The sequence below is a fragment of the Sturnira hondurensis genome, unplaced genomic scaffold (assembly GCF_014824575.4).
Source record: "Sturnira hondurensis isolate 20B ecotype Veracruz unplaced genomic scaffold, ASM1482457v3 Scaffold0020642, whole genome shotgun sequence".
NCBI classification, from domain to species: Eukaryota; Metazoa; Chordata; class Mammalia; order Chiroptera; family Phyllostomidae; genus Sturnira; species Sturnira hondurensis.
This window is the reverse complement of record NW_028093273.1, coordinates 3,860,616-3,880,627: the sequence shown is the minus strand read 5'-3', so window position 1 is coordinate 3,880,627 and position 20,012 is coordinate 3,860,616. Positions and strand designations below refer to the sequence as shown.

General features: G+C 40.6%; 1 protein-coding gene across 1 annotated transcript in view; it reads right to left on the bottom strand.

Moving 5' to 3' along the window:
• Positions 1-7,893: 7,893 nt before the first annotated feature.
• The window catches only part of PRUNE2 (prune homolog 2 with BCH domain), a 248,705-nt gene continuing 236,586 nt past the window's right edge, over positions 7,894-20,012 (bottom strand). Inside the window, exons 18-21 of the mRNA XM_037030318.1 lie at positions 17,668-17,703; positions 17,098-17,136; positions 12,925-12,972; positions 7,894-8,621 (exon numbers count right to left, since the gene is read on the bottom strand). Of these exons, the coding sequence (XP_036886213.1) occupies positions 8,591-8,621; positions 12,925-12,972; positions 17,098-17,136; positions 17,668-17,703 (154 nt within the window). The 3' untranslated portion in view covers positions 7,894-8,590. The remainder of the gene's footprint in view (positions 8,622-12,924; positions 12,973-17,097; positions 17,137-17,667; positions 17,704-20,012) is intronic.

Genomic DNA, 20,012 nt, shown 5'->3' with positions numbered 1-20,012 from the left:
TCTGGAGTATCTGCTCCTGGGCTGTTCAAAATCATCCTTCTGTGGAGAGTTACCAGTGCCTACATTGTCAGCCTGAGGCATTTCTCATCCGCTTTGCTTTTGGGCTACCCGAGGCCACTGAGAGGGGTGGGTGCGGTGAGGAGGACGTGGTGAGAGAGGCACCCTCAGGCTGGGTATCAATGGTTGCACAGGCTGAGGAAAGCGTCTCTACCATGGGGTTGCATTTGTTTCAGATTCCAAGTAGGGTGAGGAGCACATCTGTGTTGGAAGGTGGACAGCCCTGTGTGCAGTGTCAGAGCCTGAGGGGAGTAAGGAGGCAGGCGGTACTGGGTAGAGGGCAGGGGTAGCTATGGAAGATTGGGTACACGCAGGGGGACTGACCAAGTAACAAATGTGCTGAGGATGATGGGAGCAAGATTTCTCACCATGGGAGAAGAAAATTATAAATATTAAGAGGGCAATAGAATGAATCTTGTCACTTGGCGTTGGAATGGGAACTATCAGTATGAACTCATGGATCTCAATATAGATGGATAAATAAGTAAATATAGATGTAGACAGGTGTGTGCATTTTCCCTAGCTCTGCCCCTAAGAGGTCCTCGGAGTAATGGCACCCTCGTTAGCGATGAACACTCCGATCTGGCTTCCAGATATTGTTCTCCATTAAGGGGGGCAAGGGCTTTTTGAAGAAATGGGTGATTACAAAGGCTTGGGTAGAGAAAATACAAGATGAACCTGGAACCCTGGAATATCTGTGTCAGAGAGTAAAAAAGCACTTGAAGATGGATGGGACACATCAAAGAACACAGAAGCCAGATTGAAGGGACTCCCACTGGCCAGATGAGGCAATTCGGGAATCAAAATAAATAATCATACATAACAGATTAAAACTTACTGAACAATATAGGGTCCTCATCATGAGTTTGTTTTGATATAAAAGAGTGAATTCATTGAAAGTTTGATGAGCAACAGTATATTTACATATATTCAAAATACCTCCCAACAAAATACTGATTGATTACAAAGGGGAAAATGTACCTTTGCAGTGAAAAAGCCTTGTAGGCATCATCTGAATCAAATGTTCGAAGTGAACCTCACCAAGATGCAGTTAGGGTAACACAAATCAGTTCTGAGATATTGTTGCTCAAGTTGAATAAATGGAATCCAACCCGCAAACACATATCCAGGGACATTTGACAGGATAACTGTGAGTAATCTTTGTAAGTGTCAGTTTTATGAAAGTCAAGGGAAGACTGGAGACTTGTTCCAGATTGCTGGAGACTAAAGAGACTAAAGAGACATGACATTGAAGTGCCATGTGCGATTCTGAACTGGATCCTCTTGCTCTAAAGAATATTGGGACAACAGATGAAACATAACTGGCATCTCTGGATTAGATGGTAGTAATGTTTCAAGGTTCACGTCCTAGTTTTGATAGTTGTATTTGATTAAGAGAAGAATGAATGTTCTTGTTTGTGGGAAATACACTAAACAATTGAGGGTGATAAGGTATTACGTAGACAACTTAATTTTAAGTGTTTCAGGAAAAGTAATTTCTCCTACTGTTCTTGCAAGTTTGAGAATGTTTCCAAGTAGAAAGTTAAAACCAGAGACAAACTGAGCAAAGATCAGAAACAGAAAACTTGGGAGGAACTAGGGGAGGAGAAAGGCAGAGAATGGAGTAAAAAAGCTATTATCTGAAAGAAGAGGAGGAAAGATGAAAGAAAATCAGTCTGTTTAGAAGAGGGGCTTGAGAGGAAATGAGATGCTGACAGAGCTGACAAATTAAAGGTGAACTTGGCAATGGATTTGGAGAAGTTGGCAAGTTAACAGAGAAAAGGTTTGGTGAGTGGGAAGATGAAGAAAAGAATAGGGTGGAGAAGAGAGCTAGTGTTCATTGATGGCCTTCTGTGTATTGTCCTTGGCTAGGCATTTAAATCTCATTTAACTTTTACACAAACAAGTAAGATGAAAGTTTTGTCCACATTTAATAAATGAATAAACTAAGGCTCAAAAAAGCTAAGTAACTAGCTCAAAGTAATATAACTGGTGAGCAGAACCAGGATTTAAATTCCCAATGTCTGTGATTTCAGTGGCAATGGGACAGTAAAGAAATGGTGTCATCAGGTCAGGGATAGAATTAATCCCCCTTCCCCCCTGAGATTGGAGGGGGCTGAGAGAATGAGTGGGAAAGTGATGGTGAGGGTTTGGAGGCTGGGACTGAGGTAAGGATGTACATAATCTGAAGAAATGTGTTGTTGAAGTCATAGGGAAATGGCAGAAAAAGCAAAGAAGGAGAAACATTGAGCAATAGCATCCTTTTTAGGTGAGAGGCAGTCAAACAGGAATTGATTGGCAGAAGGTTTAGGGGATACAGTAGGTCAGCTTCTAAAATGGCATCCGATGATCCCCACCTCTTTGTGTTCACACCCTGGTGGGATCCTCTCCCCTTTAGTCTGGATCTAGTGATTTATTTCTAATCAAAAGAATATGGCAAACTTGACAGGATGTCACTTCTGTGACTAGGTTATCCCAACACTGGAACTTCCATTGTACTAGCAGACTTCATCTTGCTAGTTTCAGTAAAACTGTGCCATGTTGGACAGCCCCGCGAGTTAAAGGACAGCCTCCATCTAAAAGCTGGCAGGAAACGAGGCCCTCAGTCCAACGACCTGTGAAAGTTGCCAACAAATATGTGAATAAACTTGGAAGTAGATTCTGTCCCAGTTGAACCTTGATGGAATCTTACAGGAGAGACCCTGGGCCACACTGCTTGCAGCCTGTGAGAGACCCTGAAGTGGAGGACGCAGCCAAGTTATTTCTGGATTTCAAATCCTCAGAAACTGGAGAATGAATGTGCGTTGTTTTAGACCACTGAGTTTTGGGACACAGTCCATCTTCGTTATTCAAGGATTGCATACTTGCAAATTCGCCTGCTCACCACCATTTCTTTGTGATGCCCAAATCAATTCTCACTGCACTTTCACGGTCACTATGGACATGCACAGAACAGTGAAAACTTTTGAGTTGCTTGATGCACACATTCCTGAATGAGGCAGAACAAGTCAAGGTTCTGCCTTTTTGATTCAACTCTCATATTGTACACACGTGTCCATTTCATGGCCCATTTAATGCCATGTTTTGCTGTAGTGGTGGTTTTTAAAATTTGTGTTGGCGATTTCACTGTTTAAAATGATCTCCAAGCATAGTGCTGAAGTATTTCTAGTGTTCCGAAACACAAGAAGGCTGTGATGTGCTTTGTGGAGAAAATACATATATTAGATAAACTTCATTCAGGCATGAGTTATATTCAGGCTGTTGGCTGTGAATTCAATGTTAATGAATCAACAACATATATATTTGATAAGGTGTATCTGAACAGAAACACACATAAAGCAAGGTTGTATATTGATCAGTTCATGGATATGATGTGACCAGAGGCTGGCAGGAACCTGACCCTGTATTTCCTTTGGGAGCAATGGTTCAGTGTTCACTCATTCAGTGTTCTCAGTGACTTTCTAGAATACAACTCCCTTGAATATTGAGAATCAGCTGTAAGTTGTTATGTGGCACTACAATAGACAGCAAATATGGGGGAAACGGTAATTTCAGTCAGTTCTCAAATCTGAGGAAAAGTGTTTGTGACATGACCAAGCATCAGTGATGCAGGTCTCTCACTAGGGGTAGGTTAGAGAGGTAGTAGATAGCAGTTATTAATGAGTGTCTGTTAATCTAGGTATTGTTAGGTTATGTATTAAATATTAATAATTTTGCCTGGCTAAAGTGAGTTATTTTGGGTGAATGTGAGTGAAACTCTCTAGGAAATTTGGCCTCACAAAGCAATCTCTTTGCTCTACATGGTCCCCAGCTGTGTGAGGATGGATGCGTCAAAAGGCACCAGCTTAATTAAAAGCTCCATGACTACACAGGATGATGTAACCCAAGGCGGGCTTCTGGCAGCTGCAGCACACGGACTCGGCCAACCCAAGGGAGGCTGTCATCGGGAACAGCCCCCTGGGGACCCAAAGTGCCCTCACACAGCTTTTCCATAATCTATGGCTGAAACTTGTGGCATCTATGGATGACAGTTTAAGGGATTGTAGTTTTATTTACTTTTAACTTGAGCCCATATTTTTTTATTTTGTTCTTTAATTAGTCTCCCAGCTTCATGTTGAATTCCTGCTCCTACCTTTACCCCTTGCACTCACTCCAGTGAGTGTGCTAAGTCCTTAAACATGAATGGGTTTCATATAATATGTAGTATTGTGTGTGTGTGGAATTAGCAGTTACAAAAATGGCACTATGCCATAAATAGTGAGTTTTTTCTCAATTTTTCCACTCTACCCTGTGATTTAAGTGTTGCCACATGAATGCATAATTTGTTACTTCTAAGAGCTGCGTAATATACCACAGTGTGTATCTACCACATCTTACACATATTTTCTCCTAGTGCTGGACACGCAGCCTGCCTCCAATTGCCACTACTCCAGTGACATCAAGGAGCAGAATGAATGTCACAGTCCACCTTGTAGTATCACGCCCTTCATTTGCCTGTAACTACTCCTCTTGTCCACCTTCCCTTCACTGGGACAGTATGAGTTCCCCAGAACTCATTCCTAGATCACGAGCACACGCGATGCTTCACTTTCTGTAGAACCGCTCCCATTTGGTTACTCCAGTGTTCTCGGAAGCAGATTGGTTTCTATAGTTTAAAAAAACCCACAATGGCAATTCCCAAATGCTTTTGCCTGAAGGTTGTAAAAGTTTAGAAAAACACTAAAAATAAAATGTTACTTGATGTAAATGTATTTTCATTGAAAATAACTGTATGCCATGAAAAAGACAAGGAACGGAGAGAGGGGCTGACACAGTCCAGTAGCCATGAAACTGAAGACACTTCCAATATGAGAAATTGCTCATTCAGAGGGTAAACACACATTTTGAAAGCTTGTCGTTGAGGCATAGAAGGCAAAAATAAAACGAATAAAATGTGGGTAATAAGAATACCAAAATTTATACTATCCTCAAGTACCAAGTGCTTACCTACAATGATATTCAGATAAGGCGGCCTCAAAGTGAAGCTTGAGAAAGATTCTCACCCACTCAAAGAAGAGAAAGCTACAACTTGTAGAATTGATTTTTATTTCTCAATTATACAGAGACTATATATATATATATATAGTGTTGCTATATATTTTTATATTAAACCACAATATTTAAGAAGAATTTATTTATTTATTTACCCAAAGTCTAATAGATACTTTACTCTGATAATTCAACAGATGGTAGAAAATCTTTAAACATATAAAAGATTAATCTGTGCACACATAAATGTGTCTGAGGGAGCAAACTACTGAGGCATTGTGATTTAGATGAGTGTTGCAGACACAGTACCATAAATGAGATCTTAGCAACACAAAGGCTTAAAGTAGTGACTTCCTCACACATCTTGGAGTATGTCTTAGAAGATAACCCCATAAAACATTGTATGGCTTCAATAGGAACTTCAGGGTTTTCTCCCACACCCAGCTATTGCCCTCACTCCTTGACCATACCTTCTGGGCAAGAGTTTTTGTTCTTTCTCTTAATCAAGGAGCTAAGCAAAGAGCTGTTGCCACTATGGAAAAACAGCACTTTTGCCCCAATAACCCTTTGGTTCCCTTAACTACAAATCTACAGAAAAAGTGCAAAACAGTTCTCAGAAGTCAGAACCAAAGCAAGAATGCTCAGAATGCAAGACCTAGACAGCTGATGGTGTGAGTGTTTCTATCTGCCTACCTATTTGCTTAGGGATTATTTTTCCAGGAGTTTTCTAGGATTCTATTTATCTGGATTGAATTTACCTGGTGGCTTTTCTCTAGCACATGCAATTAAATTAATTTGCCTTTTTAAGATAATAAAATAGCAAATGCCTAACTATCAGAGTGGTTATACAGCCCATAGGACAGCCCCAATAAAATCATTGATTGGGAAAGGTGCTTGTAATTTCCGTGTAGGAAGGTTAAGCTTCAGACAGAATCCCACATGAGTAGTCTTCCATGCAAAGTCTGGACAAGTTCAAAGAAAATGTGAATGGTGAGCTTGTTGCATGTCTGACTAAATTGAACAAAAGCCCTCTATCAACAGCTCTATGTCCTCAGGCTTCACCATTAAGCTGAACACTGAATTCTTCATTACTTCCTGTGGCTGTGAGGACTGTGTAATTCATCTTCCAAAATGGGACACGACCGAGCAGCAAGAAGCATCATTAATAGTTATGCCAGGGCAACTGCAGTCAATGGGTGAACAAACCGGAATATTGGGTCACCATACCTATGTCAGCACTAAGATGGGCTTCCAAAGGTGAAGGGGGGCTGTGAGAGAAGGCATGCTCTAGGGCTTTTCTATTAGACAAACCAGATGTTATGGGGGACAGCACCCAAAAGAACACAGCTCAGTGATACTCAGCTGAAAGGGACCAAGAGGGAACATAGATAACTATGGCTGATGGAGGAGTGAGAGCCAGCCTGTGTGCACAAGGCCTGTCTGGAAGGCGGGTGGGAGACCGACATGAAGCAAACGAGGTCAGTGAAATGCAGTCACCTGTGCAAAGATGTCTACTTCAGAGCATTTCAAAGCTTATGACACCCAGGGCTCAGAGTACTATGGAAAGCTCTCCTGGATGTAGTTCCCACCCACTCTCCATTTCATTTTTATTTTTGCTACCTAATTAGTAATAGGTGATAGGGGAAACCAACAAGAGTTCCCAGAATAAGGTCAGGACCTCAGCCATGCCTGTCAATGGCCAAAAACCTTGATGGTAGGCTTCACTGGGGGTCATGGAAATACCACCTTTTCCGGCAGGGCATGCGTTTTTCTGCCAAACTTTGTTTTTGAAGACTAAGTTAGTTTGCAGACTTACATGTGCATTCTGTTAGAGAAATGACTATCTACACAGACATGGGGGAGTGAGGCAAAGGATGTATCTGCTGGAGCAGGGCTCGGCACCCTTTTCTATGAAGATCGTAATGTTTTCAGCTGTGTAGGCCACATGGTCTGTGGCAACTACTCAAGTCTGTTATAGTAGGAAAGTGGCCACAGAAAGTTGATGAATATTTTTGTGGCTGTGTTGTAGTAAAACTTTATTTATGAGTACTGAAAGTTGAATGATTTTCATGTGTCATGAAATATCAAAAATAATTTTTTCAATCCAAAGGGAGCACACCAATCCTCCCCAGAAGGCCAGATGAAAAGAGGTGGGGGCTACACTTGGCTGTGGTTTGCCATCCCCTCTGCTAGAGGCCCACAGAGTAAAAATCACGTTGGTGTTATAAAGGGCATGTGAAAATCACAAAGGGATATTTTGCAAATGATCATACATACCCACATTTAGTTTTAAACCTGTGATCAGATTAGAGTGTTTTAAAGCAGATTACTTTTTATAAGGCATGTGAGAGAGAAATTCAGGTAAGTGAATGTCACCAAGTAATTTCTAAGTGGGTCACCTTACCCTTGAGTCCTTGGCACTTAAAGTAAAACATCTTGAATTAAGTTCATGATCTGAAGCACAGACAGCTATCGAAAATGTGGACGAAGATTCTAAAGTGTCTCAAAATAGACGTCTTCAACATTTGTGGGAGAAATGATTTTTAAAAATTACTGTATTTTGCTATGTATAATGCGCACTTTGTTGCCCACATTTTTGAGGGAAAAATAAGGATGCGCATTATACATGGGTAGTACCTGAAATACATTGTATCTTTTCTTGTGTTTTGTAATTATTTGTTACATAAAATTTTTTGTACCATAATATGTTCAAAACAAATGCTAAATTTCTTTATAATATAAAATGCAAGTATCTAAATATAAATAAATAATTGAATAAAAAAATTAAAACAAAAGACTTTTTTCCTGAAAGTTTGGGCCAAAAACGTGGTGTACGTTATACACAGCAAAATACGGCAATTCACGGACCCCATGATGCCCAATTTGATTACTAAAATAAAATTGCTGTGAACTAGAAAGCCTGGCTTTCCTTTGAGAAGCTAGAGGCCATTCATTCCCATGGACAGAAACCAAGTGGGCACTTAGCTGATGATGGTTTAACTTGTGTCTGGTTTATGGCTGCATTACGCAAGTTTAGGATTTTAAAAGTGGGCTGACATGGGGACACGTTTTCCAGGGAGAGCTGAGCCCTCTGTATGTTAACCCTACAATGATCACCAGGAAGAAACCCAGCTAATCTATGGAAGCAAATCCACTTATAATTAATAGCGAATCGAAGTTATCCTATTGATGAACATCAGTCTAAGAGACGAAATACCACTGCACCAAGGGCTAACAAAATATGGAACTGGCAAGTCCTACTTTCTTGCTAAGGTTCAACTAAAATCTTTGAGGCACATAATTGGCAAAATAGGAAAATACACACCACTTCATAAAACATGTTCAGAGTAAACAAATTCCCTTCCTGCTTTTCTCCTTAGAAATTAGAATGGCACTGGGTAGTGCAAAGCGGAAAACAGTACCAACAGCCCTGTCTCTTTCAGGCAGACACGTTTCCACAGAACCACGAAGCAGAAAAGCATCCTCTTCTCCCGGCCACGGACACTTAGGGCTTTTCTTTCAGTTTCAGGTCAATACTTGAAGGAAGAGAAGGAAGGGGAAAAACGAGAAAATGAGTAAGAAACATTCAGTAATTACTGGGGGTGGTATATGTTTACTTTCTTGTCTCTCAAAAAAACTTACTGGAAATAAATCGTGCAAGTTTCTTATACTAGGAAATCTTGGTGAAACACAATCCTTCCCTGCTTGGCAAGGCTTCCTCTAAAATACAGAATCTGTTTATTTTTACAAAACTGTTTCTGGAAGCATTTTACGCCTTAGAAACGATCTAAGGAGGCAAAAGACTGTGTTAAGCCTTGTTCCTTAAGTAGATTACTATAATGTTATTGCTTTCTGGAACTAAAGGATTTACCAATTTTTAGTAAACGACCTTTCTTTGTGGGGTGAAAAAATGGTCTGCCTGAAGTAATGTCCAATTAGTGCTAAACAGTAAGAAAAGTATAAACAATGAAAGAACAGTGGCAAAACAAAGAAAGAAACAAAAAAAAAAACCCAAATTTTCTATTACCAAAGGATTTGCCTGAAAGGATTTAGCCTACTTTAATGAGATGAATTTTTATAACCTAAAAAGATCTTGTTTTTAAGACTGTCTAGGGAGTTCCCAGCATCTAGTTAGTAAGTCTAAAATGTCCTTGGGCCACTTCCGTGTCTCTTTTGCCTTTCAGCGAACATATCATGACTTCCTGATATCTACCAGAGAAGAGAGCTCCACTCAGTGAACACTCAGAGGAGGCAGTTTAGCCACGAAAAAAGAAAAAGTGCATTTGTTGAAAAGGGCAATTGGGAAGTATCTGCAGATTTCCCTTGGATTTGCTTTCCAGAGGCAGAGTGCAGGGGTTACTCTCCTGATGGAACTCGCAGTTGCTGAGCAGTGTTCATCGTAGTGGCTTTGCCAATAAAGCCATTGGAAGCCTGCGCTGCTTGCTTACCTGCTTTACAGTAGTAAAATGTCTTTCCTTGGCAATACCCTCAGCAAACCCGCCACTTATTAGCTCTGGGGCTTTGGCCCAGTTACCTGCCTTCTCTAAGTTTCCATTTCTATATCTGTAGAATAAGACAGTCATCTCTCTCTCACACACACAGCTTGCTAAGGATTAAGTGTAAAGTGTTTTAAATTGTATACAGAGAACATAGTAAATGTCCATTAGTAGTAATAGTAGTAGTACTAGTAGTAGAGAAATAGTAGTGGTACCGTGGTGTCTTTGAAACGGGAAAGTCTTCTGTTGGCTTAATTACTGTCATAATCTTGTCTCCTTTGGAGGTTTTCAGACCTGGGTATGTTAACTGCCAGGAAAGGTCAGGTCATCCTGGATATTAATCTCTTTTTTATGCCTTCAAGGACATGACTTATTTTCTTATCTATAGAGTTTTGCCATGTAGGTGACCTCTTTTTATCCACAACCCCTACATCTTTTTATAGTAGTCTTTTAAAAAACACGGCCTCCATGTTTTTTAATCTAGATCTTGTTTTTGCTTCTAAGTAATACTTCCCAGCTGCAGTTACTCCCAGAAGCCTGCAGTGAATTGGATTTGATGACTGAAATTTTGTTCTTTCCTACATAGTGATGGTTCCGTTTCTCTCAGAGACCAAGAAAATATGTATTAAACCAAAATTCAGGGCATACACTGTCTGTAAAGTGTGGATGTGGGTCAGAATACTTGGCGTCATCTTGGAAAGTTTAAAGTGCACTTTGCTTCACCATCTAGACCCCTGATAAAAATCTGAAAAAAAAATGTCCAAACACCATGATGCCCCCTTTCAAACAGCTAATTTTTTTATACTGACTTTTTTGTAAACCTTCTAGGGCTTAATTTATCCCTTCAGCTTTGGGTAAACAAAAACTGAAACATTGAGACCAATTTCTCCAATTTATAAAAGAAGCAAGAGACAGTCAAAAGGGAATGATTTTTAAGTAAATACAGGAAACCACACTGAAGGTTAACCTTTGAGACAACAGTTTTCTTGTGGAGCTAATGAAGCTACTAACAACACTACTGATTTACGTCTCCCCAAACAGAACCACATGCCCTGAATCATACATGCTTTTTTTGTATGGAGAAACATAAAAAGTCATGTTGCAAATTTTAGGACATGTCTGAATAAATTAAATCAAATCTAAAAGTGAGGGAGGAAAGCACCTAGGGTTACTTTGGGAAATGGTACACCTTTTAGAAAAAAAAAAGTCTTTTTAATCAGAACTGAAATATGAAAAGAACATTCCTCACCTTTGGCAAGTGGGCTTGGTATAACCAAGTTTCCAGGGAGACTAGCAACCTTATGATAATTTTAGTATAGGCTACTTTGGCTTCTAACATGTTCAGTGAGGTTCCTTACAACCTGGTTGATAATATTGTTTAATAATGAATAAAAACTCTGTGTTTTAGGTAGGAAGAGGGGGAAGATGGGCATAACCTTCCCTTCACTCTGTCAGAAAATGAGAGGCCACTGCAGAATCAGGACACATTTTGTTTTATTTGTGGCCTGATCAAGCTTCTCAGAAGAGTCTTTGCCCATTCTGTAGTTTAACCATTCCATACACGAAGGTGTAAAATGCTTCCACACAGAAACCAAAAGGAAAACAAAGCCCCTTATTCTAATACTGAAGAAAGCCACATATTGAGGGCTGGAAACCAGTAGAAAAAGTGCTTAGCCTCTCTTGCCCCTCATTCCGGATCTCATCGTCTGCTTTGGGATCATGTGCCGAGTACGGCTTGGGCAGGAACGGGGCGAAGAAAGGGGAAGTATGGAGAACATGTTCTAAGATGTAGGAAGTAACACCAACAATTTGCAGCATCCATTCCACCCCCTCATGTCCAGCCCTGGAACAAACCCAAACAAGAAGCAGTGCTAGGCTCTCTCCCCATCCCGAAGGGGCCTGTATGCAAACGAGGAACAGAACAGACAAGGTAGACAAAGGAGTGGGTAAGCCCGCAGATGTGGCAGCCATAGGCCACACAGCTCATTGACTGTGGGTGCAGGACCCTGCTCTAGGGGGCGCTGTTTTGCTGAGAAAGGAAAGATTTGCAAAAAGAATGATGGTGGACTAAGGGACTGAGATAGTTTTGCTTTGCAGAATTTCTGTGTGGTAATTTCCTTGAAGCAACTGGCTTCATCTGAAAGAGGTGAGACAAGTGTAATCTTCAGAAAGAAAATTGTCTGATTTTAAAGGTCCTCTGACAGCCTTTGTTCTTTGTGCACTTTTCAGTTGGGACCTTTTCTCTGGAGTTTTTGTGCATAAACTTCTTTAAACTGTAAGGTCACCATGGCAACTGCAGATATACTGCACTGTGATTTTCCAACTTCCCTTGTGACCTCCAAGGTCAGAGAACAAAATGTGACAATAGCTGACACATTTAAATCTGATGTTTGCTCCTCCTGGATTCCTGGAAAGAAGGGCAGTGCGAGATTCTCCACGACTCAAACCAGATTAGGAGCCCTAACCAGGTGGCCAGGTTCTCTCTGCGAGCACACTGGTGACCACAATTTATTCCCTGACACTGACGTGGCCAATGATGCACTCTTTTCATGGGTGCCCAATTTTGTCCTCTCTAGCCTTTCATTAGATCAGAGGTTGCACATTCCCGCACTCAGAGCACCTCCCGCGGATGGCAGAACCCCTGCCACTGGAACTGCATTCCACACTCCTATCCCAACTCTGGGCCATTTTTACACCTGTGAGACGCTAGCCTGGTCAGACAGTCTCTCTATGCTGCTCTCTCCTTACATATGAACTGTACCCCAAAGGCTTATCCTGAGAATAGAAATCGGTTAGTATGTGGGACACCTTTTACAGAGCCTGACGTATGGTAAGAACTCAGCATGTGTCTGATTTCTGTCTCTCACAGGATGGGACTAGATGGACTAGATCTTTTCGCCAGCCCCATCCAGACTCAGCTGCTTCTTGGAATTTTCAAAAGGAAACATCCATTATGGATGTTTCTCTCCTGTCCATCCATTAAGTTCAAATGGAAGTCCCAACTTTCACTAATTAAAAGAGATGATGTTAATTCAGAAAGCAGACTTGCATTCCTCTCGCCCACATGCTCTGGTATCTGGTTCTAAATTAACTTTCTCCTCATATTTGGATTGGAAGAACAGAATGCCAAGTGAAAACATAGCTGTCTGTAAGGAATTTAAGGGTGATCAGTGAGACAGTGTTAAGCTGGCACAGTTCATTTTAAGTTTCTAATTTCAGGAACAGAGAACATAAAAGCTGAACATCTGGACGAGGTTTACCCAATCCTCAATACAACTCTTTCAGGGCCCAGCCACGTAATACTGCAGGTAACCACAGAGCTGTTAGGACAGTGAATTCTTACTCTTTCTCCACAGAAGGCAGTTCGGGATCATTGTAAAGGCAGCTAGTTCTGAGTGCATGGAAAAAAACAGGAAGCAGTGAGCATTTTCTCCACTGTTACCACATTGTAAGCGCAATAGATCTGGACATTTTAAACTGTGTCGTGCTGTCCCATTGCTAATATTGAGCAAATCTACACCTGCATTGATGTGAGATTAAGCTGTGATTCTTTTACCATCAGTTTGGAAATACAGTAATGGCCCATTACTGAGAAACGGAAAGGGAAGATGGGCAGCACCAACCACCTCCAGTGGGCTCTTCTGCCCTTGTCACATTTTCTCTGATGCTTTCGATCTATCTTATTCCAGACACATCTTGCAAGTTTTTACTTATAACTCAAATAGTGTATTTTATATACAAAGGACAATCCCTCTCAAGTAGCCCAATGTTATCTACTATAAACACAGTTAACTTTCACAAGAATGAGAAATTTCCAAGACACAAAAAGGAAAAATGCCAGTGTCAGCTTGCCTGTCAGTGTTGTCCCAGAAAAATAATAGGAACCCGACTCCCGTGGAGCTGAGCTGTGTCCAGCGATACAAGTGAGTCCTAACCATAACCAGAACTGAATGTGTCCAGAAAAGAAAAATTTTATACAAAATCATGAAATAGAAGTTGTGTTATGGTGTGCGAATGTGTTTATGCCTTTTTTGGTGTAATATCGGTTGCTTTTGATATTCCATGTTGGTGAGATTCCTTGTTAGCAAACTTCAGATTTTAATTCCTGATGAATACTTTTATTTTTCCTCCTCTGTTAAGTCTTTTATGGTTGGCAAACAAACACCAGTTAAAGGGATTTTGTGATCCTTTTTACATGTGAGAATTCCTTTTGTAATGTGGATTTTACAAGTTTACATATGTATTTGCACACGAGCTATAGTTATTAACATTAGGTTTTGGGTTTTTTTTAAAGGCAGAAGACTATCCCTCGCTGAGAAGGGCAGAGGGCTTTATCCCCCTGTCTCCCTGCCCTTGCCTCCGGGGGTCTGGTATTTTTATAGAGTATATTTAGCAACTCTAAATATACTGGACAAGGACAGTCAGGCTAGTGTCGACAGTGTGCTAGGAAAACCTAGCTAAGCTGGACTGGAATCGAGAACGGGCTAGTTTCCCAACCCAGATTTTCTGGTCTTTAACTCCGCACTCTCCTTCCAGAGTAAACAGTCACTTGCCACCCAGTGAACACACGTCACTCCAAAGGCCACAGATGGATTCTTCACCACTTTCAACATAACAATGGCTCCTTATATACAATTTAACCTGAAACGCGTTTCCTTTTCTGTACAGACCTAACATTTTAAAGAAAAAAATAAGGCAGACTGAGGAAATCATCTTCTACAAGTCAATTAGAGGCGGTGGTGGTATGTGTGTGTGGGGAGAGGGTGAATGTTTGAAAACAGGGGATAAAGCGAAGCAACAGACAAGACAATAGGTAGGTTTTCTTCCCCCATGGGGTATATGTTTGCCTTGGTTAGAACCAGCCTGAAGCTTTCTAAGAAAGGTCATGGGGAAGGTCAGGATGCGTCTATACATCAATAACAAAGAACCCGTTTTATCTGGTTTCTATAATCTAACCTTATATCTGCAGTGATCATATTTTCTGAACCCTAAATCATCAGATATAGTCTGTCTGAGGATTGGGGGGCTGCTTTAGAGGCTGCAAGAAGATGTAGTTAGTGTGCCCAAACGGTAGGATGCAGAGGCATTTCAATAATCAGCGTGGTCAGCAGAGTAAAATTCTTTCTCCTTACACATTTTCAAATGTGCAAATATGTTCAATTCCTCATACAGGTAATGTCACCATCAAAAGGAAAACGGTCAATTGGAGGAGATTTTGGACAGGTGGCTCAGTGACTAAATCCAGAGTCAGAGCATAGACCTCCCTAAGACAAATCTAATTATTTTTATTCAGCCAGCTATTTTAAGGAGGCAGCCCTCAAAGCGTGGTCCTGAGGCCAGCCGCACCAGCATCACCGTGAGCTTGTTAGGAATACAGCTGCTCAGACCTGCTACATCAGAAGCCTTGCAGGTGAGGCTCAGGACAGGGTGTTGTGACAAGTGCTCCAGGTTACTCTGATGCACAGTGAAGTTTGAGAACCACTGGTCTAGAGCAATGATCTTCATCTTGTGCATGTTCTTCCATTTATGTAGCAGAAATTTCCTGAGCATCTGCCCTGTACTGGGCATGAGCTTGGTGCTTCTTTTCGGACAGAGATCAAGACTTCTCAGTGCCACCCGAGACCATTTAGAACCTGGGGGGTGGTGTCGGGATAGGCAGGAGAACAAAATGAAGGGTTTGAGAGAAAGAAAAAGAAAGCGATACACTGAAACCCAATACGATAGGTGATCTCTATGGTCGCTATGCAGGAACAGTGAAAGTACTGAAGGGAAGAAGGTCTATTGAAGGAGGCAAGGCTGCATGGTGCTAATGAATACACATGGCAGTGTGACTTTCTAATGGGTCTGGCTGGAAAATTATTGATGTCGCCTCTCCCCATTTTTGTCTTGAAAACAGCTTTCTCATTTCATAAATATGTTATCCCTAAGAAGAAAGGGTCTTCAAGAGAAACTCGTTGCTGTTTCTCTCTCTGGGAAATCTCCTGACACAATGCCATCTGAGGGCTGATGAGTGCTGAAGGGTTGCGTGACACCAGCATTTGGTTCCTCGATGGCTCACGTCTTCCTCCTGCAGCTTCTCATTTTTAACAGTTGAGTTAGAGGTAAGAGGATGTTGTGAGAGTATAAATTTATATCATTTTAGGTGTTGCTAGTTTAAGGGGGTGTCAGTTATCTTAAAAAAAAACTAGAAGACAGGAATATTGTAAAAGTAAACCCACCTAATGGTAAACGTTCCAAAGCAAAAACTTTCCTTTGAATTTTTAACCCAAAAGATCCACACTATAGGCAAATAATTCTACAGGTTACCTTAAAGAAAAACGGGCCATAGGGGGAAAAACTCTAAATAAACTGTGTTCATGAGGAGTTGCCATTTCACCATTGCAGAAAAACTTCACTAATTAAGATCTTGTTTTTTTTTTCAGAACTTGTAGCTGTTTACACATTGTCCAGACTTTCTGCTTTTCTGATATCTATTAAAATGGGAACTGGTCATAAAAATGAACAGTGTAAGCAACATCTGAAATGGAGAAAAAGCTCAATTCAGCAAACATTCCAAATAGTACTTGTCTCCATGTAGTGTATAGTGTTAGAAAAGTTATTTGTAACTTGGAAGTTAAAAAAAGGAAATTACTGGATGTTCTTTCAAAGCAGTGCTGAGTTGACTCTCAACTGGTGGGCTGTTTTCCAACTCTGTGGGGCCAGAGGTTAACTTTAGGTTTCTGTTGAACAGAAGTGCAATAATTTCTGTCCAGCACATAAGATAACCTAAGGTGGTTTATTCCCCTGCTGAACATTAATCAGTTTTGTATCTAAACCAACGATCTTATCCTAACATTCCTCTATAAGTTGTCCATTGACATCTAGCTTCACAAATGCTCTTTGAACTCGTTTTAATTACTTATTGCTTCCTTCACTAGGTAAAGTTGAATAAAACCACTGGCATGAATTCCTTTTATATTTGCATTAAAGTTGTGATTTCGCCTTTTTGAAAATTATATTTTAACCATAGTGAACAATGATTTTTCCTCTTTATCTAAATAGCTCAAAAGCTGTTAGTTAAGCAATATTTCCAAAGTCACTAAATAAGATGTTTCAGAAAAATTGGTTCAACAAAAATACTCCAAATTTCCACTTGCCATCATTTGTCTCTACTAGTGAGGTTTTGATGCTTCAACATAATGACCAAATGATTGTTATACAATCTGTGTTATATACATATGCTGTGTGTGTGCCTCTGATGCATGCTTTTGCTGCGGTGTGTAAAACTGCACGTACATTTTTAAAAAAATTAAACCACACTAACAAAAGCATTCTTCAAGATAATTAAGACCATGGGAGAAATAGACTATAGTACAAATAACTGAAATTGCATCTATCCTGGGGCAAAGGGAACTTTTAAAGTACAGCGTTATTATCAGGATGCAAAGGTACTACACCAGGCATGCAGGCTCTCCCAACTCATGCCTGAAATGCAAGCCAACATCACACCAGCTGCAGAATGAAAACCAAGTCTTACTTAGCTGCTTCTGATGCTTCCCTCAGTTCTTCATCCAGTCTGCATGAGCAAAAATTATCAGCGTAGAGAATAAAAAAAAAGCAAGCAGAGCGTGAGACCATCACCCAGCAAAGCAGAGCCAAACGTAAGTGGAATGTATGTGCTTTTTAAACCTGTCTCTGGAGCACTGAGGGACACTCCTTTGATTAAATATGGCATTATTTCCTCCCATTCCGTGTTTACATGTGTTTACTTTGCCAATTCCTTCATAAAGGTGAATATAAAAGTTGCAAGGAGATCAGAAACATGCTGGCTGAATAAAGCTGAACACATCCACATCAGTCTGCTGGGTACAGTGAAAGTTAGCTTGCAGCCTGGGCCATGTCAGGGATGTATCTGGTTTAGTAGGTTTCGGTTGCAACATAGGTTGACCTCAACAGCTTAACACACAAGACAAAGACAGGAATGGTAGACTCAAGTGACTGATACAATGACCTCTTGCTCTGGAAGCATGTTGAGGTCACCCACGAGTAAGACACTGGTGCACACACACAGAGGGTCCAGCGTGAACTGCAGATCAGGAGATTTTACCTCACACTTCTCTTATAAGATCTCTCTTCATCGTACCTTACGAGATAAAAAATGGATGCAGTGAGGAAAATGAGCCAACAGATGAAAAACATGACAAGTAAATGATCTAAAGAATAGTCAGAACATGAGAGAAAAAGCCTACCTGGGTAATAATCCAATTGCTTTTTGGGAGAAACCTTATTTATATTAGATATAATCAATGATTTAGAACTTCTAATTACAGGCAGCCAATCCTCATTATTTGCAGATTCTGTTTGCAAATTCCCTGCTTGCTAAACTTTATTTGTAACCCCCAACTCAATACCTGTGGCAAGTTCACGATCACTTCAAGATATTCGTAGAGTGGCAAAAAAATTTGAGTCACCTGAAATACACTTTTCCAGCTGATGTGGAACAAGGCGAGGCTCTGCCTTCTAGTTTTAACTTTCATGCTACAAACAAGTGTCTTATGTGGTCTATTAACTGGCACATTTTGTGGCTTTAAAAAAATGTTGTTGGTATTTTGCCATTTCAAATGGTCCCCAAAGAATGATAAAATGCTGTATAGTGATCCTAAGCACAAGAAGGATGTGGTGTTCTGTGTGGAGAATATGTCTGTTAGATATTCCTTGTTTAGGCACAATTTATGGTGTTGTTGGCCATGAGACCAATAATAATGAATCAACAATTTATATCAAAAAATTATATTTAAACAGAAACACATTAAGCAACATATGTTAACTGGTTGATAAAATGTGTGACCAGAGGCTCAAAGGAACCTAACCTTGTATTTCCTTTAGGAACAGCAGTTTACTATTTGTTATTTGGTGTTCTAGAACATCACTGCAGCAAATAACAAGAATCAACTATAATCACTGACTATAAATCTGATTCCAGACTGGGCAACTTTTTCTTTCATTTAAGCCCTTTGGTGACAGGCTCCATCCCAACAGAATATGAGTGTTGGGATTGGGTGAGATCAGATCTTCTGCATAGTATGCAGTAATAGGAAGGAGCTACGGCTTGTACCCATTTGAAAATGGTATATCATGAAAATGAGGGCCAGTAACAAAAATGGCAGAAAGGACGACCAGAGATGGGTTACAGAAGACAAGAGATAACATGGATACATGAGGAGGGCATGCAAGGTTATAAATTTCTTCCTCCAGAAGAAAATCTTTCCAAAGAGAACCCTTCCTCCTGAAGTAAGTTTTTAATGGGGCCCTTGAAAACTGAAGTGTGTAGATGAGTAAAAAGTGCCCTGAGTATGATAAACCTTTCCATTCAACTTTCCCACATGATAGTGAGCCTCTACAAGCAACACGATTATAATAAATAACATCTGAACTGCCAACCCTGTGCCAGGGGTCTTTCTGAATGCATTTCATACTTTGTTTTCATTCAGTCCTCAGGACCATTCCATGAACTGTGCCTTCCTTCTGCAGTATACTGAGGCTGAAGCTAAGACTCGGAGTTTTAGTTAGTTGCCTGAAGTTTTCGAGCTACTGAGAGGCAAGCAGGAAGTTTCACATCTGATGCTAAGCTTCCAAAGCCCATTCTCTTCTCTTCCAACAGCCACACCATGGAAGTATTACCATATCTACCTAGAGCAGTGATTTTCAACCTTATTCATATCATGGCACAGATAAACTAATTACCAAAATTCTGCAGCACACCAATAAATATACTTTTTGCTGATCTGACCACAAATAGGTATACTTTTGATTCATTCACACAAGACAGCTATCGTTGTGTTGGCTGTTGTCATTTTTTTATTTGACAGTCTAAGGGAAAAGAGGTCAGTGCCCCTAAGTAGGTGTTGCATGTTTTAAAAATTCCTGTGGCACACTAGTTGAAAATCGCTGACCTAGAGTATGGACATTGCTCATTCCCACTTGTAAAGAGAATGTCCTTGTCAACTTTGGCAAATGGAGACAGTATTACAGGAAGTGGGTGCTCCAGGACATTTTTTATCCAAAGAGTAGGAGTAGATTTTTGAGACGGGGAGCACCTTTTTGAAGCAGCAGACCAGAGCTTTGAGGTGTGCTGGTGGTTGGGAACCCTGAGAAGCTGAAGAGGATTAAAGCCATTGCCATGACCTTACGAACACTCCGCCTGACTCAGCTGAGCCAACTGGCCACTGTAAGCTCAACCAGTGTCCTGGGTCGATGCCTAATAGTGGGAAGTAGGAAAATCAAATGCACCTACTCCTGAGCTTTGACTGTATTTGGATACATTAAAGGAAGCAAAGAAAACTAGTAGAAAGGGTGTGGGAATCTGGGTGTCAGCCTGATTAGACTGAATTCTAGTTCCATCTTTCCTCATTCCTACTTATACTTTGTATAAGCGATTTCTCTGTTCTAAGT